This window comes from Ascaphus truei, chromosome 4 (genome assembly GCF_040206685.1).
Source record: "Ascaphus truei isolate aAscTru1 chromosome 4, aAscTru1.hap1, whole genome shotgun sequence".
NCBI lineage: Eukaryota > Metazoa > Chordata > Amphibia > Anura > Ascaphidae > Ascaphus > Ascaphus truei.
Genome location: NC_134486.1, coordinates 127,868,700 through 127,896,628, shown reverse-complemented (window position 1 = coordinate 127,896,628; position 27,929 = coordinate 127,868,700). Strand labels below are relative to the sequence as shown.

At 40.6% G+C, this 27,929-nt stretch overlaps 1 protein-coding gene across 3 annotated transcripts in view; it reads right to left on the bottom strand.

Moving 5' to 3' along the window:
• VIT (vitrin) overlaps nucleotides 1–27,929 on the bottom strand; it is a 171,027-nt gene that overhangs the window by 54,036 nt on the left and 89,062 nt on the right. For all 3 annotated transcript variants that reach the window (XM_075596580.1, XM_075596581.1, XM_075596582.1), the window contains exons 2-6: nucleotides 13,330–13,394; nucleotides 9,279–9,344; nucleotides 7,640–7,796; nucleotides 6,647–6,780; nucleotides 3,142–3,219 (exon numbers count right to left, since the gene is read on the bottom strand). In XM_075596580.1, coding sequence (XP_075452695.1) covers nucleotides 3,142–3,219; nucleotides 6,647–6,780; nucleotides 7,640–7,796; nucleotides 9,279–9,344; nucleotides 13,330–13,363 — 469 coding nt within the window. In that variant the 5' untranslated portion in view covers nucleotides 13,364–13,394. The remainder of the gene's footprint in view (nucleotides 1–3,141; nucleotides 3,220–6,646; nucleotides 6,781–7,639; nucleotides 7,797–9,278; nucleotides 9,345–13,329; nucleotides 13,395–27,929) is intronic.

The following is a 27,929-nucleotide window of genomic DNA, read 5'->3' as shown; positions in this document are numbered from 1 at the left end:
ACAGTCTCTTGGAGTCTGATCTCAGATGATAAGTGCTGCATGTGGAAGGGGTGAGGAGCTTGTTCAGATAGATGGGTAGCTTGCCCAGAAAGTATTTGAAGGCAAGACAGGAAATGTGAACTTTGCGCCTAGACTCAAGTGATGACCAATCTAGTTCTTTGAGCATTTTGCAGTGATGTGTTGTAGTTGCATTGGAGAACAAAACGACAAATTGAATTGTAGAGAATGTCAAGTTTGCTAAATTGGGTTTGGGGTGCTTAACCATACACTATGTCTCCATAGTCCATAATTGGCATTAGCATCTGCTGTGTGATACGCTTTCTGACCAAGAGACTTGTGAAAATACATTTTCTAAAACCTATAAAATGAAACATTCATGCTGCATCAATATACTGTACATTTGGGTTAATACATATCAACTTAATTCTGTGAACACAGTCAGTGGACTATTTTGCTTCACCTTTCTATTTTTGGGCAAAAAAGCAGGTTGCCATGCTTAATACCCAGGAGATACTTGAAAACGTGTCTTACTTCAATGTCTTACTTCCTGGTAAAACATTTTATGAATAAAATAAATAAATAATACATAGGCCCAGATGCACTAAGCTCCGTTAAATCAGGGCAAATATTGTGACTTTACCTAAATAGGTAACAGCCATTATTTTCCATGAGTTTAACGTGTAACCACAATTCTAATTACAGTATATGCAAAAATAGCGACCACCACCTAAACCAGTATTGTAGTGATAAATGCATTAGTGGGCATGTTAATAGTGCTGAGATGTGATAACCAATACAATGCGCATTGGGAAAAGTTTAACGTACACTCCAATTAGCACACATGTATTCCAGCTGTGTAATGTATGTGCATCATCTCAACGTAATACCTATGCACACGCTAATATTCTAATTTGTATGTTAGATATACTTAATAATATATGTGCTGTCATGTTGTTTTCATATCTATTAGAGGGGTGTCCGTATTCATTATAGTTGGAGATTAATGCATGATTGTTTGGAGTGTGGGCAATAGGATGTGTGTATAAGTGCAGTGAGGAGATCATTTATTGGCTTGTTGATTAATCTATGTGGGGGTTAATGGCTTGTGTATAACAGCAGTTCCTTAAGCCTGCGGTGCACAAAATGGGGGGCGCGCCCCCAAGGGGGGGGGAGAGAATTTCCAGAGGGGGTGCGGCAGCTACAGCGGTCCCGCACTCTCCCCCAAGGCACTTAAATTAAGTGCCGGGGGGACCACATGAGGTCTCTGCAGCTTCTCTTACCTGATCTTCAGCGATGTCACATGATCCCGTGACGTCATTTGACGCCGGAGCCAAGGAGGAGAGGGGCGCGAGGCAGGAGGTAAGAAAGCAGGGGGGGAGGGGAGGGGGCGCAAGTAAAACTTTGCCCACCACTGCCTTAAGCCATTGCAATACAATGTATTAGTTTTAATTATGTTAAGGCAGGGGGACTAATGATTAATATACGATGTAAATATTTATTCCTTCTTAGCTAGTCTCGATCCATTTAACATGGTATGGGCATGGCTTGCTAGCCAATGCTGCTAAGAATAGGTTAACTATTGAACACCTAGAGCTTATTAGGTCATGGCATATACTCAGAGCCGTCGCAAAGGTTACATGCGCCCTAGGCAAAATGTAAAATTTGCGACCCAAAAATAAAAAAAACAGTGGCGTAGCTATCGGGCAACAGGGGGTGCGACCACATCCCAGCGCAATGCACACTAAAAATAATAGGGCGCCAAAATACCAGGAAAAAAAGAAGAAAAAAAGATAAATAAATAAAAAATAATAAGAGGAAAAATGTATTATTGTTATTAATGCGCCCCTAGGACCTTTGCACCATAGGCGACCGCCTAAGTTCGCCTAATGGACGGGCCGGCCCTGCATATACTGTACACCTGGTGAAGTAGCGTAACAACCAACATGATGACATATTTTATATTAAATCATTAAACTATGCCTTGGGCTATGCTAAGTGCTGCAAACATTCACCTGTGAGCAGGTACATCACATACCCAAGGCTATATTAGACTAACAGTATTTTTATAAGAGTTATCTAATGTTCTTTGAAATAATGTTAGGATGATCATGGTCTGACTGTGACCTATTTCTCCTATCGTTATTTCATGCATTAGCATTACCGGAGGTGAGTGGATCTGCAATGTTAGGCTAACAGGTCACTAGCATCTTAATTTGCACATGTGTTACCCTAATGTCTGTTCAAATCTATCTATACGCTATTTCAGAGATTAACTCTATGCATATTAAATAGGCAGAGCTTAGTGCATGTGGCACATAGTCCCCTATGAGTTTTCCTTACCTTACATTTGGTGTAATTCACTATGGGCATGGATTCTGACAAAGGGGCTGTGCTCCAGCAACGTTGTATAAATAACAATCAGCAAATGTATGAGCCTCTTCCTTATATATCTTTTGAAGATTACTGTATTTCTGGTTTGGAACAACGTGATAGACATGGGCATAGAGCAGTGGTGCAGAAACTGGGGGCGGGAGATTTGTCTGGGGGGTGGGCGCGGGTGGTTGCAGAGGTCCCGCGCTCCTCCCCAAGGCATTTAAATTAAATGCCGGGGATCGCATGAGGCCTCTGCAACGGTAACACTTACCGGAATTCAGACGTGTCTCCATGGCAACGTGGTGTCATTTGACGCCGCTGGTCACGTGGCGTCACATGACCCGGAGTGTCATTTGACTCAGCTGGCAGGTAGGAGAGGGGGCGCGAGACCGGGGGAGGCCAGGCAGGGGTGGTGCAGCTTCAAAAGTTTGAATTCCCCTGGCATAGAGCACCAGTATGCTATTTCTTACAGTATTTTAAAAAAAAAGTGCTATTTCTTTTGTTATCTCGTGTACTGCTTTTACACTCATTTAACTCCTCCTTTGCAGCCAGGAGACTTTAGGAAACAACCCCTCAAGTGTGTAGCCAATTGAAATACTCCTTATACAGTAGATGTCATCTCTCAATAAGACATCAGTCACCAAGATCTAACTGCTTGAACATGTCACTGCAATTGGTTCACTTTAACGCTGAGGGGAAATCAACCTGCAAGCAATAAACCAGCAATATGAAGATTACATTCATTTTTGATCTTGAAGAAAAACATACCTGTTTTAACAGTCACATTTTTGACAATAACATATTCAAGAAATGAAGGGTATGTCACGCCTCTTTTCCCTTTGCCTTCTGTATAAGAAAAAAAAAGTATAATAATATATGTAAAATTTGATTTAATAATTACAAATCAATATTTAATAAGCAATCAAACTAATGTTTTTTTTAAAATCAACCCTGCACAGCTGTGTTGAAATTACTTCAGGAGTAATTACAGTACTCCTGAAGTAATTTATACACAGCTATGCAAGGCTGATTTTTATTACTTGTTTACAGGTTATTGGATTTCCTTTTGAATGCTACACAGGGTCAATAGCTGGGAGTAAACGACCCGTAAAAGGCACACCTACAGTCCGGGACTCAATAAAGTAATTGGGAGATGTTCCCTGTTACAGATGTAACCCCCTGTGTGATGAGATCCAAACACTCGCACTGCCCCTGACAGGTTCATCTCCAATGTGCCATGGACATGTGACTATTAATGCCCATGATAGTAGCCAATGGTAATGGCTGTGGAAGAGGTGGGACTAAGAGGGAGAGGAGCCTTTAAAAAGAGGGCGGCCACAATTAGATAAGAGCTGCGCGGACTTGAGTGCTATCAGGTTCGGTTGAGGATTGTAGACTGTGCACAAGTGCATGTGGCAGCATGAGCTGTGGGTTATAGGCAGGGCGTGATCGAGAGTTCGAGCACCGTTGGAGGGACCCTCAACAGCAACACAGCGCAGCAGTACCGAAGCACCCTTTTCTAAGTACAGTCCTGCAACAGTTACACCCGTGCAGTGTTATTGGGTATTGTGTTATAATTGTATACTGTATGTAGTGATTCTCTGCTGAGGATCACAGATTGCCCGAGTTATTAGGGATATGGTAATCGTGTTCTATCACCCGTATACCGTGTATGTATTTTTCCCGCCACGTATGGCCCATTAAATATCAATAAGGACTCAGGCGCCCACCTCCCGTGTCTTAGAGCTCAAGTACTTATGTAAACCCTCTTATTTATAGGCCCCAGATTGATACCTGGTGCTGAGGTGGGGTCCTGAGTCCTTTTTGAATACTTAATATACCATATCTGGCCTACGGGTAGACAGCGAGAAATAAGTACACTGTGTGTGTGTCTGTGTATGGTACAACTGCTTTTATACAATCACTATTCACTCTCCAGAACCCCGTGATCCTCAGCATAGGATCACTACACTAAGCATACATATATAATAACACAATAAAAGTAACACTGCGCAGGTGTGTATCAGTGTTAGTTGAGTGAGCCACCCAATATAATGTCTTTTTTGATGGTGCTGGAACACTGTGGAAGCTCTTAGTGCACTAACGTTTTGCAGGCCTATACAGTACGTCACAAAGGTGCTTCAGTACCTCTTTAATTTCAGCCGTTGACGGTCCCCTCTGACGGCACTCGTTGAGGGTCCCCTCTGACGGCATTCCCCTCTGACGTCCCCTCTGCAGCTTCCCGACGTGGCTCCGCATGTCCTCTCGCCACAGTGTACTGCTATCACTCTGGCAACTCTCGATCGAGCTTGAAAGCATTCAGGCTTGTGCAGATCTGATCTCATCTGTTATGATCGCCCCTCTTAAAGGCTCCACTCCCTCATAATCCCAACTCTTCCACAGCCTCTGTCATTGGCTATTATGTCCATCACCAGTCACATGTCTATAACACACTGGAGTGGAACCTACCAGGGGGCGTGTGAGTGCATTTATTAGATCACGCAGGGGGCTACACAAACACGTCCAGGGTAGATGCCAAATGTACTGTCATCCTCCCTCTGATAACAGAAAAGAATAATATCTTTATTTATAAGACATTGTCGATTTTCTAAGTAGGGGATACCGGAACCTGTAGCAACTGGTTTTCCTATACTATTATTTTCCGTAGAGACCCAACACATATTGGGACCTCTTCCCTACCACCATTAATCACATCTGCTCACCCCAACTGCACTGTAAAGAGCAATATAACAATTGTTTTAAGATGAAGATGGTCTCAAAATTAGCACAAAAAAAAATGACTTATGTATGTGACGCTTTTAAGCGAGTCATTCTATATTCCCAAAGCAGCCATTTGAGCCGTTTTTGGCCACGATTGACATAAATGGGGATTTCCTGCCGCAAATTGGCCAAACGGATGCATTGGACTACATAGAATAAGACCGAAGGTACCCATAGGTAACCTTTAAAAAAGAACACGGAGTAATGTGAATAGTACACAGCACTCCTGTAAGGATCCGCGCTGTGGGTATACCCGCGTTCAGCGCATCCTTACTTTTTTCTCGGGCCATTCAGGCTCCCCGGCAACAGTCCCCGCTCTTGGCTGCTTTCCCTGCATCTCCTGCCCACGCTCGTCAGTCCTACGGGTGCGTGCGCACCCAAGCTGCCATTGGTTGGCGCCGGGCGCCTGGCTCCGCCTCTGCTGACAAGGTGCACGCTCCTTGCATGTCGCCGTTCGGGTCCCGTCAGCTCCACCTCCCCGCTTCCCCTGTCCGTCCCTCTGCTCCTCCCCTTCTTCTCTCTGCTCCTGGATCCTCCGGTGCGCCTTCCCCATGCTCCGCCTCCTCGGACGTCACACGCATGCCCTGCATGCCCCTTCCCCATCTGCCTTGCCTCCCAGATCCTCCTTCCCTTTCTGTCCCTTCCCTTGTCCGTCCCTCCATTCCTCCCCTTACTCTGGCCACTCCCTTTGCCTCCAGCAATTCCCCTCTATCTGGGCCTTATCTAGCTCACTCCTCTGTTCCTGCCCTCACTCCCATTGGTTTCAAACTTCCTCACTCTGCTCTCCTATTAGGTTCCTCTTCAGGCCGCTCCTCCGTCACTCCCCTTTCTCTGATTGGTCCCAGCCCCCTATATAATCCCTCTTCTCCATTTTTTCTTTGCTCTGCATAGCTTCTGTACCTTGGTGCTGTCTGCTCTTGCCTGGCCTCTCTTGTCTTTTCAGTGCTGCTCCTGTCCCTGGAAACTTTGCTGACCTCCCTGGATTTGACCTTTGCTTTGGACTCTACTACGCTGCTCTCTGGAACCCTTTGGACCTTGCTTTGGACTTCTACGCTGCAGACCTCTACAACCCTGGGACACGGCACATGGACCAACCACTACGCTGCTCTCTCCACTCCACGACCCAGGCTTACGGACAATCGATTACGCTGCCCTCTCCAACCCACAACCCTTGGCATATGAATTTAACCCTTCTACGCCGGAGCTGTCAAGTACGGTATCATTTTCATTCTGTTTATCCGGACCACCTACGCTACTACCACACTCCGGCTGTGCCCCCCGTTTGCTGCTAGGTGTGTGGTTTTACCCTTTCCACCTCAGTCCCGGGGTCTCGTCTGGCTTGTGGGCAGGCCGAGCGTTACAACTCCAAATTAAATTAAATATAGAAATATGTTTAAGAATTATTACAATAATATGGAACAAATGCAGATGAAACTAGTTAGAGGCTCAAAGCTTAATTTATGGGGCTTTAACCCCCAAAACATCGCTTTACCTGCAACAACGAAAGATTCTTTCCAACGTGGCAGGGACAAAGATCGAATCCCATTAGAGTAACTCCCCCTGTAACCAGACTGCGCTGCAACTTTCCGTACAAGGATCTTTCCTCCAGAATTGTCAATGACACCGCTGCCAAGAGAAAATATATTCAGTAAATATATATGGGGGCGGGGAAACAACTTAGTTTATGTAAAGCCTTTCAATTCCAAACTTTTTTAAGATTGTACTTCAGAGGCATTTGGACAGCCAACTTTGGGAGGACATGCATGGCAGGGGACTAAGGGTAAAAAGGAAAAAAATGAACAATGTCATTTATTATTTGGCAATTATTAGTGAGTACATTGAGCCATGCAGAGATGGGAATGGTCCAAGATCACACCGTTGGAAATTGATCATTGGCCATATGTGATAAAGAGCAATATCTTACTATAATACTGCCACTGCTCCTCTTTGATAAATATAAAGGCCAATATATCAAGTATTATCATTCTTTTCCATTCTCACAGTTCTCTATTCAATGCTTCTAGTGGATAACTTCCTAGCAAAGTGATCGAGGCAGAGCAAATCCAGAGAAATTGTGTATACACTTGGGGAGTAATAGCCAGTTGGAGAATTTAGAGACAATATCTGAAAATCTTTTATATCCAAGTTTGACATGTATTGGTAATAAAATAAAAATAAAATGTTAATACTATTTCTGATAACAAAAATGTTAAATCATGTACCATTTCCCTATAAGCAGATACAATAATTAAAGTTTCCGTTACATGCTAACATCACGCTATAAGATCACCCTTACTATGACATTCCTCCTAACCGTAGCTACAGTACCCTTTTGAATTAAAGGGACTTGTTGAACAATTTTGAAGGTTTCAGCAGTACAATAGTTACTTTTTCAGTGAATAGTGATGGTTTGATAACTAAATGCTGGTTAGTTGAGCTACAGTACACAGTTGGAAATAATGGCAACATATTCAAACCTGCAGACCTGTGGATGGCAGCACTGCAAACACTGGAGAATGAAGCATAAATGTCAGTGCCGTAAACACGGTTTTTCCCATCTTGACATCCGGCAGGGCATTTTGCAAGGAATTCTGGGTTGACTATCTTCCCTGCTTTGATATCGCAGTCAATATGAGGCACATCTGTGCAAACATAAAAGCATGAGTATAACCGTAGTTTATAATGATTCAGTCAGATCATACAACAGAACAATATAAAAAGCTTTAAAACTGACAGATAATTCTTTTAGCTTTGGTCTTGAGCCTAATAAAAACAGCAGATGAAGAGAGAAAAAAAGGGGTATATGAATAAGCTGTTAGGCTGTTGCCAGAGCTCAAGTAGGTGCATCACTTGAGCGATCTGTGTCCTCCATTGAAACGCGCAACGGAGAGGCTTAGCCATGATGACGCGGCCCTCGTGTGAAAATTCAAATAGATTTGTCTCCTCAGAATTCTGACGCGCCGTCGCATTGCGCGCAGTATGGCCGGACTGGTGCACGTAATGAATTTGTTCATGCCGCGCGCGCTGTCGCGTGCACTATAGCCGAGGCCTTAGAAAGCAAAAGTGAGCTCACTTAAAATTATACTACCTGGGGTTCTCTCCTGACTGGAATATAATATAACCTTTGCCCAGACCGGCAAACTTTGGAAGCAGCATTTTTCTCGTTTATTTTTTCTTTACTAATTCCCTCTACACTGGAAATACCGTACAAATTGTGCTTGTCAGCGGCATCTCTTCCTACAGCATCCTGTTATCATGGCGCCACAACATCAAATGGCATTGGCTTGCCACGGCACTGTGACATTACAGGGTACAGTTCCACCTGATGAAAGGTCCATACGGGACCGGAAACATTGTTCCTCCTGTGTTCTTGGCTTTTACAATAAATGGGGAACTGCATTGTGAACTTGTGAGCAGAGCTCTACTTTGTACCTCTGTCCTAGAAGAGACCTGCATTTCGAGGATTTTGTTTGTGATGTCACGATGGAGTCACATTGCCATGACGCTGCGTGGCGTCACGACTTCGGGTCGTCTGAGGAGGAGATGCCGTGAATAGGGGCGGCAAAAAAGTAAGTGCATACTGTATGGGGGGAAAATTTGTAAAACCGGCCCTGCCTGCACTCAATATCCATATAAATGATATCGTCTATCATTCATCAGGATCAGGCTACCATGAGGGGGGATTCTTAGCATATCTTTATGGTAATGTGGGAAGTCAAGAGATGCTGGACTGAGGCCTCCTCTCTCATAACTAATTTAGGAGCCTATTCTACAGTATATCAGCCAACGTTGTCAATTGGGCTGTTTCCAGATGAAATTCCCCATTGACTTCAATGGTGAATTTCATCGGAAAACGGCCCGATCAGCCACTTCAGCTAATATAGAATAAGCTCCTTTGTATGGAGCTTGGAGCATACAATGTTTCCATTTGCTTCACTAGTACACAATTGCCTACTGCATTTTTTGCTCTCAACGTAATAAATACAGTTACATACAATATTTTCAATACATCTAAATGTTTTGCACCTTTAATGCCACAAGATGGCATTGTAGTGATTTAAAACAGGTTTCACGAGAAGTTAATGCAAAAAAAAAAATACTAGCTTTATCACCATGCTTCTTACATTGTTTGTTCTTCTTACTCTTCTTTGAGGTTTCTTTACTAGCATGTGCACAAGTCAGGAACAAAACTATGGGGAAAGAAACACAAATTACTTTTACAAAGCAGTAAGTGCAAAGTTCTATGAGCCATATTGCTCCATTATAATTGTTCATATGGTACAGAGTGTGAAACCTTTTAATAGACCAACATGATAGTTCATTGTAAATGTAGAGCTGTTGAGACCTGAAAAGTCTAATCTTCAGGACCTTGTTCCTTGTACATAGTTGCTGTACACACACACACCAGAAAACAAGACCTAAGAGGTCTCAATATTACATCAGAGGTCATATGTTGGCTCATTTAAAGATATAAGGCCATATTTACTAAATTGGGATAAACTGTTAGGCATCGTATGACTTATTCAAGTAAATAAGGCATACATACATACATACTTACATACAATCATCTTATCCGTTCAGTCGAGTACGACTCACGTCCACTCTATGGATCAGTGTTCTTCGTGTTTTCCGATCTCTAATGGCTTCTTTCAATTCTGCTATGTTCAGTCCAATATCTTTCTTGATGGTATCCAGCCAGTGAGTTCTTGGGCGGCCTCTTCCTCTTTTGCCACTGATCTTTCCAAGCATGATGTCCTTCTCAAGCGACTTGCTTCGCATGATGTGATCAAAGTATGAGAGTTTTTGCTTTGTTATTTTGGCCTCCAGTGAGATTTTAGGTTTGGTCCGTTCCAGGACTGCTTGGTTGGTTATTCTGGCTGTCCACGGAATGCGTAGCAGATGTCCCCAGCACCACAGTTCAAATGCATCGATCTTTCACCTGTCTGCCTTTCTCAGAGTCCAGATTGCTCATATGTTGCTATTGGGAAAACCATAGCACTGACCAATCTGCATTTGGTTGCCAGGCTGATGTCTTTAATCTTCCAGATGTTGTTCATACTGACCATCACATTTCTTCCAAGTGTAAGCCGACTCTTGATCTCAGGGGGGAAGTCACCATCGCAATCAATTTTGGAGCCAAGAAAGATGAAATCTTTAACCACATCAACTTCATCATTATATATCTTGATATTAATGTTCGCATTGTTTGCTGTTGTTATGATCTTTGTCTTAAAGTTCAGGCACAATCCAACCTTCTCACTTTCTTCTTTGACTTTCATGATCAGATGTTCGAGATCCTTCTTGTTTTCAGCCATCAGGGTGGGATCGTCGGCATATCGGAGGTTGTTGATGTTTCTGCTGCCTATTTTCATGCCAATCTTGAGCTCATCCAGGCCTGCTCGCTGCATGACAGCTTCTGCATACATGTTGGAAGCTGCTGGTGATAGGATGCATCCTTGGCGTTTGCCCTTTCTGATCTTGAACCAATCCATGTCTCCGTATGGCGTTGGGAGTGTAGCTTCTAGGTCGAGTGATCTTATGTTCGGTCAGGTGTGCTGGTGTGCCCATTTCCTTCAGGCATGTCCAGAGCTTGTTGTGCTCAATTACATCAAATGCCTTTGAATAATCGATGAAACACATGTAGAGATCTTTCTGATACTCCCTGTTTTTTTCCATAATCCATCAAAGGTTGGCAATGTGATCACGAGTGCCTCTGCCTTTCCTGAAGCCAGCTTGCTCATCTGGCATTTTCCCATCGACGGTTGTACTCAAGCGTTGTTGGATAATCTTCAGAAGGATTTCGCTTGCATGTGGTATCAAGGCTATAGTGTGGTAATTCGCGCAATCCTTCGTGTCACCCTTCTTCAGAATTGTGATGAATACTGCTCTTTTCCATTCTTTTGGCCACTCAGACGTGCTCCATATGTGTTGACATAATAGTATTAATGCTGCCGCTGGTATAGGCTTTAGCAATTCTGCTGGTATACCATCGATTCCTGGGGCTTTTTGGTTGGCTAATTGCTTCATTGCCCATACGACTTCTTCTCCAGAATATCTGGCTCCAGTTCCAGTGTCTCATTCTCCTCCCACAGATGGTTCAGATGTTCATTTTCATACAACCTTTCTGTGTATTCTTTCCACCAATCGCGTATTGCTTGCTGGTCATGCAATTCCCGGCCATTGCTCTCACGAACTGTTGCCTTCCAAGCCTTGAATGTTGACTGTGCCCTATTCACATGGGTGTAGATTTCTCACATATGAACTTTTGTAAAGCTCTGTATACACTGTGGGCTCTTCATTCATTTATATTTACATACACACACACACTCACTCTTACATCACTAACATTCAGGGACCATTTTACAACGCTAGCCATAAATCGCATCTACATACGGGGGAGGGATAAACACAGATAACATTCCAAGAGACACTGTTTTTCTGTAAACTCTTTGCTTGCTTTATTCATTGTAACACCGCCAGAAGAAGAGATCAGAGATCTCGAAAGCTTGCACAAATTAAAGCATTTCGTTCGCCACAGAACGGTATTGTCTATTCATTTTTGATTATATATACATATGTACATATATACACATATATACATATATACATATATATATATATACTGTATATACACACACACGTATAAATATAAAAGTTGAATAAATACTGTACCCAGTAGAGATGGACAAAACCTTCCTGCCAGTTCACAAAAATGGTGAATTTTGGATATTCATGGTTAGTAAAAAAGTAGCAAAAATATGAATGTTCACCAATATATCCACCAACTGTGAATATCTTACACCGATAGCCCGTTCACACCAACTTCCATGAATATTTCATAAAAAAGGTTGGTACAGAGGTTCAGCTGTTACAGAGTTGCTAAGCAACAACCGGAATGCCTCGTCAAGGAAGGGAGCAGACAGATGGAGAAACCCCAAGGAGGGGAGGGTTAGGAGAGACAGAGGGAGGGACAGCAAGGAAAGAAATAGACAGATGAGATGAGTAGGAGAGGAGAGGAAGGGGTGTAGTGTACAAAGAGAGTAGACACAGCAAGGCAGGGAGTGCAAAGAGAGGGAAGACCAGTGCGAAGGCGAGCAGGACATGATAGAGGAGAGAGTAAGGTGGGGAGGAGAGACGGCAATGAGTGGATGAGAGAGAGAGACAGCAAGGAGAGGAGGAGACAGATGGATGACGAGGAGAAGGGAATGGAGAGCAATCTGCACATGGGGCAGGAGGGAGTACAAAGAGAGGGGAGGAGAGACAGCAAGGCGAGTAGAAGGAGGAAACAGAGCAACAGCAAGGAGAGAGAGAGAGACAGTCGAGAAGAGTAAGAGAGAGATAGTTTAGTGAGCACAGAGAGTAGCAGACACAGTCAGACAGGGAGTGCAAAGAGAGGGAAGGAGAGAGTGCAAAGAGAACCAGGGAATGATGGAGGAGAGAGTAATGGGGGGAAGAGGGGACAAGAGACAGCAGGGCATTACAGGGAGGGGTGAAAACAAAGAGTAATGTTTCATTAATAACATTTAAGATCTACTAGATCGGCGTATGTTGCACCGGGTACAGCTAATCAACAAATAACCTTCACTTGATGGTTTGCGGTTTCGCAAATTTCTTTAAATAATCGTTGGAACCATCTTGAATAGCTACTGGGACAGGTTCGCACATTTCTATGTCATGTGACATGTTCAAGGAACAAGCACATTTGGCCGTTGCAGCAAGAGTCTCAGACAATTACTTGGCTTTGCAACATTTTTATTTTATAGTTTCTCTTTAACAGCTTTTCCAGTTTGTTTTTTTTAATGGTCATATTTATTTTTGGTCCTATTTACACTAAAGGAATGGCTAGTGTAAAATGAACTTAGGAAAATCTTTATTCATTTGATAAATGGACATAGGGAACCAAGCAGATTGTGAAAGACACATGTATTTTCATCACTCTTTATTTATACTTGTGTAATTTTATTTTTAAATAAAAACTTCTGTTATTAAAAAATAAGCTTGTTTTCATTCATAAAGCCTGTGATATTGTTTCTTTGTATACAACTGTAGCACCAAAAAATATATACAGTACCTGACCTCACTTGCATACAGTTTTGTTCAGCTCCTGCATGACATGGTAACCTAAAGTAAGTCATCCAGTTCCCCCTGCATTGGACAGTTAATATAAATACTTACCAAAAAGAACGGCAATTACCGTTTCCTTCATCATGAGTAAAGACCAACGCCAATTTTTTAAAGCACTGAAAGAGAAAAAACATATGTTATTAGCCCACGTACCATTAATAATACACACATTATCAATCCAAAGACAATGCAGTGATGTATTTAACCAGTTTTCTTTCTTCCATGCATGTGCAGTGGTTTGATGGTTTATTTTTTGATGGTTTAGTGCCACTAGATTATAGAAGCCATTGTTCTCCCAATACCAATTTAACAAATATTGTATAATTCAACTGACATTATGGAATTCTAATGCCCGACTTAAGTCACTGTATTCCATTGTCAAGATGGATCTCCAGATCCGAAAGCTAAATTACAGTATATTAGGGCTTACCAGCCTCAATTACTAATGCGTAAATGATTATCTGTAAACAATGTAACTTTCACCTATTTCAAGCTTTACCTGGTTATTTCCTATGTAGCCTCATCATTTCAGGGAGCGTTGCAGTCCCCCGTTGCACTGAAGTGGTAATAATACAGTAGTATTTTTGAGGCTGATTTTTTTCATGTGCTAGAGTTGCGTATAGATAACTTTCTAACTGCATAACTGGGACAGTAGAGAAAACCCAACACTGGCTATGTTATGCAGAAGTTATTTTTCAGTGTTAGTCTTAGATTATATAGTGTGTGATTTTGTCCACAAAAATGTTAGCGTAACCTATGATTTATTTTATGCTGCCAGCGAGCCATTCATTATATCCTCCATCCTACAATTTTGGTGTGTGGCTGTTAATTAAAACAATCTACTGTAGAGTATATTTTGAGAAATCTAAAATGCTTCTGTAAATTGTAATATACTGTAGGTGTAGAAAAAGATTCAACCCCATTGTAGGATGTTTAACCATGGCCCCTTATTTTAGATTTACTGCACAGAAGCCGCCGCAAATAACAGGATACCATTCCATAGATAGTTTCAAGTGTATCACTTTTGCTTTTAAGATGATATATAGTAGCTTGATGCCATATGTTGGGTAACCAGATGGCTAATCCAGAATTATATTCGGCACTGTGGGATTTGCAGCTTTGTCTTTCTTATGGAGAAAAACAGGATTGAAAACCAAGACAGTATCAAATTCCTAACATGGAGCCTTTCATCCTAACATTATGGATGTGGTTTTATATTTTAAACACAACAAACAAGGAAATACATTTTAAGTTACAAATAGAACAGAGGAGGAAGCTGGACATTGGGATTTGATCCTGTTTTCCTTAAAATTCTCTTACTATTTCAATGGGGTCGTTCTACAGTATGTGAAATGTCACTAGAATTTAGTGGCACCCTATCAACAATGTGTAATATGAAAGTTTCATCTGATATCTTCTTGAAGCTATTTTACTAGAATGAATGGTCAACATTGCTGCCTGGCTTTAGCCAAAAACGCATGCATTCGTATCACTCAAAGAGAACTGGCAATATTCATTTGTGATTACTCTTCACTTAACATACGATAATACTAACATTAACATCCAAAAGTAATGTAATGAAGCATCTTCACTTCTTTTAGTCAGTGCTCCAAATGAATGGCTGAAGGCAATTTATGTAACGCTACCAGTATGGACTTGTAATCATACACCCAAGCCAAAGTGTTTTTTGAGTCAACTTTTTTCATCCTGTACAAATCAAATAGATAGAGTATACTACATAAACCTTCCAAACAACCTCTCCACTATTTGTGGAAAATCAAGATGTTACATAGGCGAAACGGTGTTTCTACAATCTAGTTCTATGTTATCCATGTTGTCACATACAAAATATATCATATAGCATAAAATGTGAGGGTTCCTTGTGGTGTTCAACAAGGCGTGGTTGCTTCCCATTCAGAAACAGAAAAACGTTCACTTCAAGCCACAATCCGCAGTATTTTTTTTCTTCCCTTTTCAATTAAATACTAGTTCAGTGGACACAACGTGACCTGTTGCCCAGCATCACTGCAGTGGCTGAGAGAATGTCAGGAGACATCTTTTTATTGGTAACAATGGTGGCCATATTGGTTCAGAATACCGGCAAACTTAAAAAGGTACAGTAAATAACTGAAGAACCAAGGGGTCCCCGTAGCTCAGAGGACTACAGATTAGCTTTGGTGTACCCTCCCTTCCTCCCACAATTATAAATAAATGTATGTGAACCCTTTATTTACACATACAAACACTGCAATAAAGTTGCAGATTTGATTGTTTATTGATATATTTTACCATCTATAATTCTGGCAATCTTTAAAATAGGATTACAAATGGCAAACAATAAAGTATTTTAAATAAAACTTGCAAAATAATAAGACACGTAATTTAAAAAAAGAAATGTTTATATGAAATGTTTCTTTTCATGATTATGTTTGACAGTAAACAAAGCCCCAATGCACATCCAATATGACAAATTATTTTGTTAATGTCTGTATATTTTTTCTTCTTATAAGTATGGGTCATTGAGTTCAATCTTTTAGCTAAAACATGCCAAGCAAAATCCACATCAAGGTAGACCCTTTCCGCAGGTTCCTACACTACCAATGTTATATTGTGTCCTTTGTATTTCCTCCACCGCATAGAGGAAAGAGGAAACAAAACAATGATATAGTCCAGCGGTGCACAACTCTACTTTCTTGATCTACATGCCACTCTTTTTCTCTGCCGTTCCCGCCCTTATAACCCAAAACCCTGGCTAAACTGCCACACATGCTTGCTGTGTTCCTGCACTCATTCCTCTGAACGCCTTTGGAGGAATTCTCATACTCTCAATACTTCCTTCATTACAAATGCATCCTATATGTTTCAACTATGCCCTCTCCCAGGATAAACAAACCTACTTTTCTTCCCTAATCAACATGCACAAGTCTAGCACACACCGACTCATCTCTGTCTTTGACTTTCTACTCAGACCACCATCTGTATTTCATCCTCCATTTCACCTCAGGACTTTGCTGACTATTTCAAGACAAAAGGTGGATTATATTCAGCAAGGCATCCCCTCTGTATTCCTAACTCTCCTCCAGCCGTCCTCAACTCTTATTCCGCTGTCACGGAGGAGGATGTGTCCCTGCTGATCTCTTCTCCTTCTACCACTTTCCCTCTCGACTCCATTCCCTTAAACCTTTTGCTTCTACTCTTATTCTACACTCACACATATTTTCAACTACTCCCTCTACTCTGGTACCTTTCTATCCTCCTTCAAACACGCAACAGTTATACCCTTACTCAAGAAACAGTAAGCTTGACTCTACCTGTCTCTAATTATATCCTGTCTCCTTCCTGCCTTTTGCTTCTAAACTCCTTGAACGTCTTGTATTCTCTCTCTTGCTCCATTTTCTCACCTTCTATTCTCTCCTAGATCCTCTATAACTTGACTTCTACACTGCCCACTCCATCGAAACAGCCCTCACTAAAATAACTAATGACCTCCATGCTGCCAAAGACACAGGTCATTACACTCTGCTCATATTGCTCGACCTCTCTGCAGCCTTTGATTCTGTGGACGACCCTCTTCTCTTTAATATTCTCCATACCTTGGTATCCGAAACAGAGCTCTATCCTGGATTTACTCTTACTACTCCCATCATACTTTCAGTGTCTTATTTGCCAACACCTCCTCCTCCTCCAATCTCACTGTGTGTGCACCCCATTCATCTGTCCTGGGACCTCTTCACTTTTCTCTTTACACACACTCTAGGTGACCTTCTCACATCTCTTGGGTTCAAATATCCCCTCTATGCTGATGACACACAAATGTACTTTTCAACCCCTGACCTTACACCTGCTGTACAGACCAATATCTCTGAATGTCTCTCAGCTATATCATCCTCGATGGCCCTCTGCTGACCCAAACTTAACATGTCAAAGAGAGAGCTCCTTATACCGTACTTCCTCCCATGCCTGGCCCTACTGCCCCCTTCTACATTACTGTTGGCAGCACCATCAAACACCCAGTTTCACAAGCACACTGCCTAGGTGTCACATTTGACTCCTCCCTCACATTCTCCTCTCACATTCGCAATGTAACTAAAACCTGTTGTTTTTTTCCTCCATAAGATTTCAAAGATACGTCCTTTCCTCTGTCGCTAAAAACTCTAACGTAAGCCCTCATTCTCTCACATCTCAACTATTGTAACCTTCTACTGTTCGGCCTTCCTGCCTCTCACCTGTCTCCCCTTCAATGTATTCTAACGCTGCTGCTAGAATCAATTTACTCTCTCCTAAATCTGTCTCAGCGTGTATCCTGCTGAAATCCCTCCCCTGGCTTCCTATCAAATTCCATATCATACAAACACACACACAACATTGTCCTCCTCACTTTTAAGGCTACACACTCTGTCTCTCCTTACATCTCAGGCCTAATTTCTCACTGCACACCTGCTCGACTCTTGCATTCTGCTCAAGGATATTTTCTTTTGTATCTAAATCCATATCCCGTCTTAAAGCTGCAGTTCAAGCAATATCCTGCATGTGTGTTTTTTTTAATAAATCAGTTCTGTAGTAAGAAAAAAAACTTTTAGCATTTTCTGTTTAAAAAACAACAACTTTGAAAGACCAATTTTCTTGTATTCTATTTTTAAAAGCATGCTTGTTGCTATAGCAACCATTTACATTCCCAATATTTAAAGATGTCGCCAAACTTTGCCGATCAATAGACGGAGAACGAATTGACCTGCAGCTATGCAGTTCTTTAGGTAAGTAGAGATTGCACAAATGAAACTATTGAAGTAAAAAAAAAAACCTTAAAAAACAAAAACAAAACAGGAGCTTGAACTGCAGCTTTAAATCTTTCCCACTCACTGTCCCACACCTGTGTTTTCCCTACCCCTCAATATCCGACTAATACCCTCTCTATAGCCACCTTCAAGACCCATCTTAAAACACACCTCTTTAACGAAGCATATGGGTAGCTCCGTGGCTGATACTATACACCTCATACATAGAGCTTGACCCATTGCAGACGCACTTACCAGAGAACCCTCCTACTGCCTGTATGTTCTTCCTAGTTACCACTTAGATTGTAAGCTCTTCGGGGCAGGGACTCCTTTTTCGTAATGTTACTTTTATGTCTCAGGCGCTTATTCCCAGTATGTGTTATATTATTATGTCACATGTATTACTTCTGTGTAGCGCTATCTACATAAATGGCGCTATATAAATAAAAGATATACATACATACAATGGTACTGTAGCTTTGGTAAATGCTTTCATAGTTAAAGAAACAATATCAGTAGAGCTCTACATACCAGAGAATTTCATGAATGAGAACTACATAGGTTCTCCCATTGTTGCAAGATAGAATGGACCTATAGTCCATATCCATAATTAATTAAAATACGTTTAGTATTGGCAGAAAAGCTTAATTTGTTATTGATGCTGACTTAAATGTCTATACAGTGTTCATCAAGGCAAATAGTGGTGCAAATTCTGGAGCAACAAACGGCACCATATGTGTCAAAGAAAAAAATCCTATTAATACTGTACATCTAGAGCAAAGTTAGAATTAAATGTCAGTTAAAAGAACAAGCAATGTGTTATTATTGCGTGTATCCAAACCTAGTAACATAAAAGCAGCTGCTGTCTAGATATGGGTGTGTAATGTATTGCTTGCCTTACTCTGTGTTTATTATCTTTATTAAATATTGTGATGTGAAATCCCCACTTAGTTCTGTCAAAACAAGACAATGCATTGTGTGCTTGAGTACGTTCACTGAAACTTTACTATTACACTAACTCTTGTTAGAGCACAATCACAGTTTATGAATATTCCTTCTGTGTTTGTTACACATTTTATCTTTTATTAAAGCTCAGTTTTATGTCCCCACCCACAAAATGAAAGGGGAGGGATACACAAATTATAAGGAGGATAGGGAGGGGACAAGGTAGTGTTACCATGGTAACAATACTATAAAAATAAATACTTCCTGTGATTACAGAGCAGACACATCATTCATATAGCATCACATTAGGTCATATATAAATCTATAGCTAAGCAATTTATGTAAGAAAAAGAGCGATTACAGGATTGGCCATACTTCATAATCCTGGGAGACCAGACCAATTCAAATCTTTCTATGGTATCATTAAAATAGGCTGTCTCTTCATATGTATCACCTCCCATAATCTATTCTTAATCTGTGATAAAGTAGGTGGGTCAGATAACCTTCAAAGACTCCCTCTGGTACATCTCACAGCAGTTAGTGTATGTGTTATAAGTTTCTGGGAGGGCCTGTACATTTCAGGAATACTTAACCCATAGATCAGGATTGAAATCCCTGTTAATCCATTAAACATGAGTAGAATTGTATTCTTTATGCAGCTTAATCTGGGAAAAGACCACCAAATGTGAGTCATTGATGCTACAGTATATGGTCAGAATTCCTCCCGCATAGGGGGAGCAGAGTGCAAACCTCTTGTATAGTTTAGCTGGTGTATAATACATCATTTTGTGGGCATTTTCTCTAGTGGTAATGTATTGGGATGAATGGGATGCAGCCTCCCATATATATGACCATTCCTTTATCATTAGATATCTTTCAAGTTCCCTTTCCCATTGTAACATATAATTATCATTAAAATCCCGATCAGAAGGAGAGAGCATTTTATATAAACACACAAAGTAAACATTTTAGCTGAGACAGCGGAATGGCACATGGACTCAAAGCAAGTGGAGGTATATTTTATGGAAATTGTGGAAATAGAATGTATCAATTGAAGGAATCTCCAAAACTCTTTATTTGGAAGCGTTTTATTTTTTTTTATCTTGTATTAACTTTTCAATTCTATATATTCCCGCAGAGTTCCACCTCCTATGACCTCCATCTAGCAGTCCAGAGGGACAATTCTGGATTTTGGAGTAAAGGGGTCATGAGAAATGGAGATTTAGGTAGCCTTGTGTCCCATATTTGGCATGTGTGACCTACGACTGGATGTTGTAGGCGCTCCATTGGTCCCACCTTTCTAGGTAACCAGAGAATGTCTTGAATCCTAAGTGGGCTACAATTGTCATTTTCAATATCTACCCAACTCTTGACCCAAACCTCTAGGTGCAAAGAGATCAATTGACCCAATTAAGCTGCCTTGTAGTATTTATGAACGTTATGAATCACTAAGCCCCCCAGCTCCTTCGGTCGCTGTGATATGGGGTTTTGAATGAATGATTTCTTTTGCTTTCTGAATTCGTTTGAGCTTTCAAGGAGGTTCATCTTAATCGCTGTTATTCTGCCTATCCAGCAAATAGTAAAATCCTTCTAATCAGAAAGATATTTATAAATTCTTTCAAATACGGCCAGAAAGTTAGCTTGGTAAAGCTTCCCTAGTGATGGGGTAATATGTATTTCGATTTATTTAATCAATGATGTACACCATTTGAAATCAAAGTTCGATGTTCACAGTTTCAACATATATTGAGGTATATAACAACGAAAAGAAAAAGAAAAGCGTCCATATATTGAGGTATGTTAAGGGCCAGGACTTCTGATTTTGTATAATTTATCTTAAAGTTAGAAAGTTTGCCAAACCGTGTCAATTCACTAAATAAATTATGCAGTAAAGTCAGTGGGCTGGATAGTGAAAATATTATAACATTTGCATAAAGGACAGATTTATATTCCTTATTTCCAAAATAAATTCCCGAGATATCTGAGTAGGAGCAAATATGATTTGCTAAAGCTTCAATTGGTAGGGCAAAGATCAGAGGGGACAATGAGAAACCCTTGGTGGGTCCCACTGGAGATTGCCACTACTCCCGAACAATATCACCCAATATTAACAATTGCAGAAAGACCTGTATATAGTGTTTGGATAACCCCCAAGAATTTCACCCTGAAATTAAACATTTTCAATATCTCAAACATGAATTGCCAGATAATTCTACCAAATGCCTTTTTGGCATCTACAGTAGGCTTAGAAGCACAAGGGGAATCTTTAACACTTGAGCATAATGTATAACATTGACTATCCTCCTGGTATTGTCCCATTGCTGCCTTCTCGGAATGAATCCCATCTGATCAGAATGAAAGATGCTAGGTAAATGTGTTGCTAACCTATTTGCTATGATTTTTGCATATAACTTAATGTCCATATTTAACTGGGAAATTGGACGATAGTTTCCACAGTTAGTCTTATCTCTTCCCTCCTGGCCTATACGCTGACAACCAAGACCTATGCCAAAATAGGGGTACTTTACAGGAACAAATCCTCCCTAAGTCTACTGTTCAGAACGCGTATCGCACAGCAGATGCTAATGCCAATTATTGACTATGGAGACATAGTATATGGCTCGGCACCTCAAACCCACCTTAGCAAACTTGACACCCTCTACAATTCAATTTGTTGTTTTGTTCTCCAATACAACTACAACACACATCACTGCGAAATGCTCAAAGAACTAGATTGGTCATCACTCGAGTCTAGGCGCAAAGTTCACCTTTCCTGTCTTGCCTTTAAATTCTTTATGGGCAAGCTACCCAGCTATCTGAACAAGCTACTCACACCTCTCACTTGCAGCACTTATCACCTGAGATCAGACTCCAAAAGACTGTTCATGGTCCCAAGGCTCAACAAAGTATCCAGCCATTCCTCCTCTTACCGTGCACCCCAAAACTGGAACAATCTACCAGAGACTCTCACATCCACCACCAGTTTAAGTTCTTTCAAATCTAAGGCTGTCTCACATTTAAATCTGGTCTGTAACTGTTTCATACGCCCATAATATATATTTTCTTTAACTGTGCATGCAATGTATTGTATATAATGTATACCCTGTTCATTTATGTAACTGTATTTGTAACCATGTATTATTTGTCTTAACTCTGTGCCCAGGACATACTTGAAAACGAGAGGTAACTCTCAATGTATTACTTCCTGGTAAAATATTTTATAAATAAATAAAATAAATAAATAAACCACAATGTTCGCTCATGACATTGATTGCGAACCTTATATCCCATCCATTAACTGATTAAAGATTATGTGCGGGTGTGGTAATTAGATACGGGGAACACTTTTTATAATAGAGATTAGGAAGACCATCTAGGCCAGTAGCGTTATTATTTTTAGCGGACTTAATGGCTTCTGCAATTTCCTCATTTTCAATTGGCATTTCTAGATTTGTTTTATCTACAGCTCTGTTGATAAGCCAGCTTTGTTTAGGTAGTTGATTATTTCATGTTTGTTTTGAGTATTAGGCTTAGAATTGTCTGAGAGATTATATAAATTGTAGTAGTAATCTTGGAATCTATCACATATAGCCTTAGGATCCGAGACAAGTTTGCTGTCATGAGTCCGGATTCTAGTGAGATTAGAATATGTTTCGACTTGTTTTCGTTTTTTTCGCGTGAATCTTCTTTATTTGCCTTGAAATAGAATTTGGGTTTTTAGGAAAAATAGTAGGGTCCCCAGCACTCAGAGAACACACAAAACACGAAATTATTGTCCGTTACTTGTGTTATATCTTATTAGAAACAGATGTGTATAAAAAAAGTTACAATCTTTCTGTTGAATACCAACTACAGATATAGCGTCATTTACGTTCAGCCGCCGCGCTAAGGTGTGGCATGAGCACTTTGTTGTCTGCACCTCGTCCGTGGTCTTGCTGTGCTGAGCCGCATGGGCCTCCTCTGCAGTCAGACGGAATTATTGTGTGTTGAAGGAAATTGTATTGTATTTCAAAGTCTTTGTGCATTAACTATAAACTGTAATTGACTGTAATTTAATAAAAAGAAAAAAACATTTTAAAATACTTTGTAGTCATCTGAAGTTTTTGGCGAATAAATGGTGGGTTACATTTAAATATATGGATTATCATATCGCATGAAAAGACCGGGAATAACGCCTGGTTTACATTAACATTTGAATACTCAGTAGCATACTAGCGCTATCTATCATTTCTGCGGAATATTGCAACCAACGCTAGAACTGAATTTTCATGGCTGCAACGCAATAGCGAATCAGCTGCGAGCTGCCTACAAAATATCGGGAGATTAGACGTAATCTGCGAGATCCAAGCGAAAGTAAATGGCCCTATATCTGCACACACAGTTAATATCTATATACAGGACTTACAAACATAGCGAAATAACCCAATTCTATCCAGAAAGGTGAACAAAGTAAATAATACTTGTCTAGTGGTAAATGATGCATGGAGGAAATTGTATGTAACGGTGTTTCCTTCAGGGCCCTTCTGATCCTGACTCCTATGTGAGAAACTGCCCCAGTTACATGTCAGTGTAGTGTGGTGCACTTGCTGGCTCACAGGACTCCTGAGTCTCCCGCTCGTTGGTAGTGGGGATTTCACCATGACAGGCGTATGAGGTAGTGCTGAGTTCTACTCACAGTTGGTACAGCGCCTCCATCCCTTCCAGATCCTCACGATAGCAGGGAGGAGTTTTTGGAAGGGAACTCCTGGGTGCTTCTTCTTGCTGAATAACTCCGGTCTCAGACAAGAAGGGTCTCTTGAACAAGGGCATCTTTAATTGCATGTTACATGGCAGACTGCCCATCATAGCGGCCGACACTTAGCCGCACATCCTCATGTTGTACCTCTCAAGGAAGGTCCTTCTTTATTCTGTAGTTTGCCAATTAGGTTTCTTCCACCTCTCCCCTAAGGGAGACTACCAGCTATGCCAGACCCCTGGACACAGTGTGGTGTCAGCTTGTCACTCTGCCACTGGAGCTGCACAGACAGACAGCTCTTGCATCAGACACTTCACCCAGACATAACACACTAACTTTAGGAAGTGCTGTGCAATATATAGGCTCCAGAAAGACCCACCTGTGTCACTAACTTTCTTTGCTACATATGACACATCACAGAGTTTGAGGGCAAACCTCCATGATGACTACTGGCAACCCTGCCTTCTTACCAGGGATTACTGCCAGAAAGAGAGAGATATGTAACACCAATTTTACACATGGCTACATGTATATTTACCCCCCTCATCCAAAAAAAGTGTTATTAATAACTAATAACAATGGGGGCAACATTTAGGGAACTTGACCCTTCTTCTGGGCTGTTCCACACACCGTAAATGTGGTACTTGTCTCTCTGTCTCATTACCAACTACTGTTCTTGCTCTAGTACAGAACAAAAACAAGGGTAATTTTTTACAAACGATTATAGATACAGGCAGTCCTCGGTTCTCCGACACAATGCGTTACTCAAAATGGCGTTGGATAGTGAAACGTTGTAAAGCGAAACACGTTTTCCCATAGGAACACTGTTTAAATGAAAGGTTCCGTTCCTGAAGGCATTTTTAATGCTAAAATACACAAAATATTTTACGCAGACAATAATATATGCAGCATACACATAAATTATATAGTGTATATACTGTATTTTATATATATAATATAACATAATATATAATATAATATATTATATAGTTTAATATATATATTATATACACATAAACAACTTTACAAAGCATCGTAAGAGCGTTGGATAAGCTGTTTTGGCGTTGTAAAAATGAACATAGGTATGCATTGCATAGCGTTGGATAAGCCATTTGTTGTAAAGCGAAGCGTTGTAAAACAAGGACTGCCTGTATTAGTCTCCTCATATAGCTCTCTGCCGAGTCCACTGTCTGTTCAGTTCAGGCTGAGTTCAATGTAATCAGCTCAAGCAGCGAGGATGTGTGTCTTGTCCATCTTAAAGCCTTTTCAATTTTATCTTGTATCAAAATATTTAATTGACCTCTCAGATCAACAAGTCTTGTCCATATCCATTTTGCAGGGTTTTTTTTTGTTGAATTTACAGGTCATGGATTCTTTAGAAAGCTCATTTACATGGCGTTCTTTAGTTTTTTTTTATTACGTAAGGCTATAATAATGAATACCTCCGGATGACAGCTTTACGTGCCTTACAAATTGTAGAGTTGGAGACATCTAGGGTAGTATTAATTTCAAAGTGGGCCGTAAATTCTTCTTGAACTTTCAATCTAGTGATTGGATTACCTAACTGTGTCTCATTCATTCTCCAATTGAATGGTCTGGTATTAGAGCATTTATCAGACCTCTTAAATACATGTATTCTAGCAGAGTCAAGAAGAGCTTTGCCAGGAACCAAGATGACCAAACAGTCATGTAAGGGCAAGTTCCGGCAAAACCCCGGACTGGAACCTTTACGTAGGATTGGCACAGAATGACATCTCTGGGTCTCCATGCAATACCTCTTGTAGCAAGAGCCCTGTGTTTTCTGTCTAACATAAGATGGTCAGAGCTTAAGTTTGGGAGCAGGTTGTAGAGGAGGGATATTATATATTGTTTTAATTGGTCAGGTTTTATCGTTTCAGGAATATTTCTGACTCTTACGTTGGAGAGTAGAGAAAAACCAAAGAGGGGATGATATAGAAATTACCCCAAGATCCCTGTTTGCTGTCCATTAACACAGATACATGTACAACTCAATTGTCCAACTTAAGTACGTATTACAGATGAATATAGGCGACCAGTAGTAAATGCTCCCCACATAGTAGGACAACAATATACTAATAAAATCCAAAAGCTATTGGCCAAAAATAATACATTTTTATTAAATTGATAGCGACGAAATAGTGACAATTATATACAGTGCTATAAAAGAAATATATCCCATAAAAAGTAGGTGGGTAATCACTCTTATAAGTGTTTAGCGATCTAACAACCACAATGGTAATTTGGACACAATTAACCCATGATCGGTTGGGTCTTGTAATGGCTTGGTAGGTATAAGATCCTAGACACACATACATGGGTGGAGTCATATATTATTGTTTGTACTGTATATAGAGCGACAACCTTCAACCAAATAGTTGTGGTCAATAATTCAAATCAGCATGTAATTGTCCACAATATGAATGGATACAGCCATAGGATAGAATGACTTAATCCATATACTGTATAATCATACCACACAGCAAAGTATGACCTAATGGACCAATCAAATAAGCATATATCAACCAGTCCTGATATACAAAGCCACATCTTGTGCTGAGTCTCGCTATTGCATGAGTACACAATCACATAAAATACCCCAAATTATTACAGCGGATAGATACCGCAACAGCACAATAAAAAACATGCAACCTAATGGCCCCTAACCCCTTAATCACAATAGCGGTTAGTTACCACTCTAGTAATTAAGGGGTTAACCCACCCTCCCCCGCTGACCACCCACCCTACCTGGGAACACCACCCCCGCTACCCATTGATTGGCACAGTGTTAAAGCATGCATCGACATGCTTTAACACCATAGCAATAAATGGGAAAGCTAAAAAAACAAAAACGGACCAAAATAAAACACAGTATTACATAGAAAATAAAAACCCATTACAAATGCCAAAAAAAACTATTGATTGGCACGATGGCACACCCATGCCTGTGGGCATGAGCTGCCACCATGCCAGGCAATATACAACCTGCCAATCACCAAAAGAATCATATGCAAATAAAGGTAATATGCAGCACACAAAATAAGTCCAGTTAAATACATACAGTTACCGGTGCTCCTGGCTCAATGAATACCTGTCAAAGTAATCCAGAATCAGTAAAAAAACAAAAAAAAATCCAGGGCACTATAAATTTGCAATCAAAAAATGTAGATCTATCAACACAATAGTGTTGATAATAAATCCAATTATTTTTTATTGCAAATCTGTAGTGCCCTGGATCATTCTTTTTTTACAATTACCAAAAGAAGCCTGAAATTAAAAAAAAAATATTCAATTTTAATCTTAAAAAATGCTAAAACAATTGATTGGCACGGTGGCACATGGGCATGAGCTGCCACTATGCCAGGTAATATGAAACCTGAAAAAAAAAACACCACATTACAGTACATGCATCAAATAAAAACCACACTGCATTGCCAGCAATAGCACAAAAATAGCCAATAAACCAATCGATTGGCACAGGACCACACCAATGCCCTGTGGTCTGTCATTATGCCAGTCAATGGGCAACCTGTAAAAAAAATACATGTATCAAAAAAGTAATTTACATTGGAATACAAAAGTTACAGTATGCCAATGCAAATGCCAACCTAAACAAAAAAAATACAACATTAAATAAAATGCAAGCCATCTGTCTTACTTTTTGATGTCTTCACCCACCGAATCTGACTCCAACACCAACACCAGCAGCAGCAACTCATGGTCCACGATGCAATGATCCTCAACAGCCACGGTGCACGGGTAAAATCTTTCATTCTTGTCTTCATCTGTAATTTGTAATCCATTTTGGGGTCTTCTTTATCTTCATCTGTACTTGTAATCCACTCCTGGTTCTTCTTTATCTTCATCTTTATCTGTTCTTCATCTGTCAATCCAATAGATAGATGCTGCTCCTTCAGCTCTGTGCCGTCAAATGAGACTGCACCGGCTTTTATACGCCCTGTGATGTCACATTTGAGAGAGAAATGGTTCCCACGCCATCTGATTAAAAACATGTTAAAATCCACGTGGGATCTAAACCAAGCAGAGGGATACTGGCAGCCCATACCGGGGTCTGTATCTCAGGAAGTAGGGGGTCCCGAGGCTGAAAATCAACTTTGTTCAGCTCAGGAGACCCCTACTCACGCACACTATGAATAAAAATAAAATGTAAGCAGCTG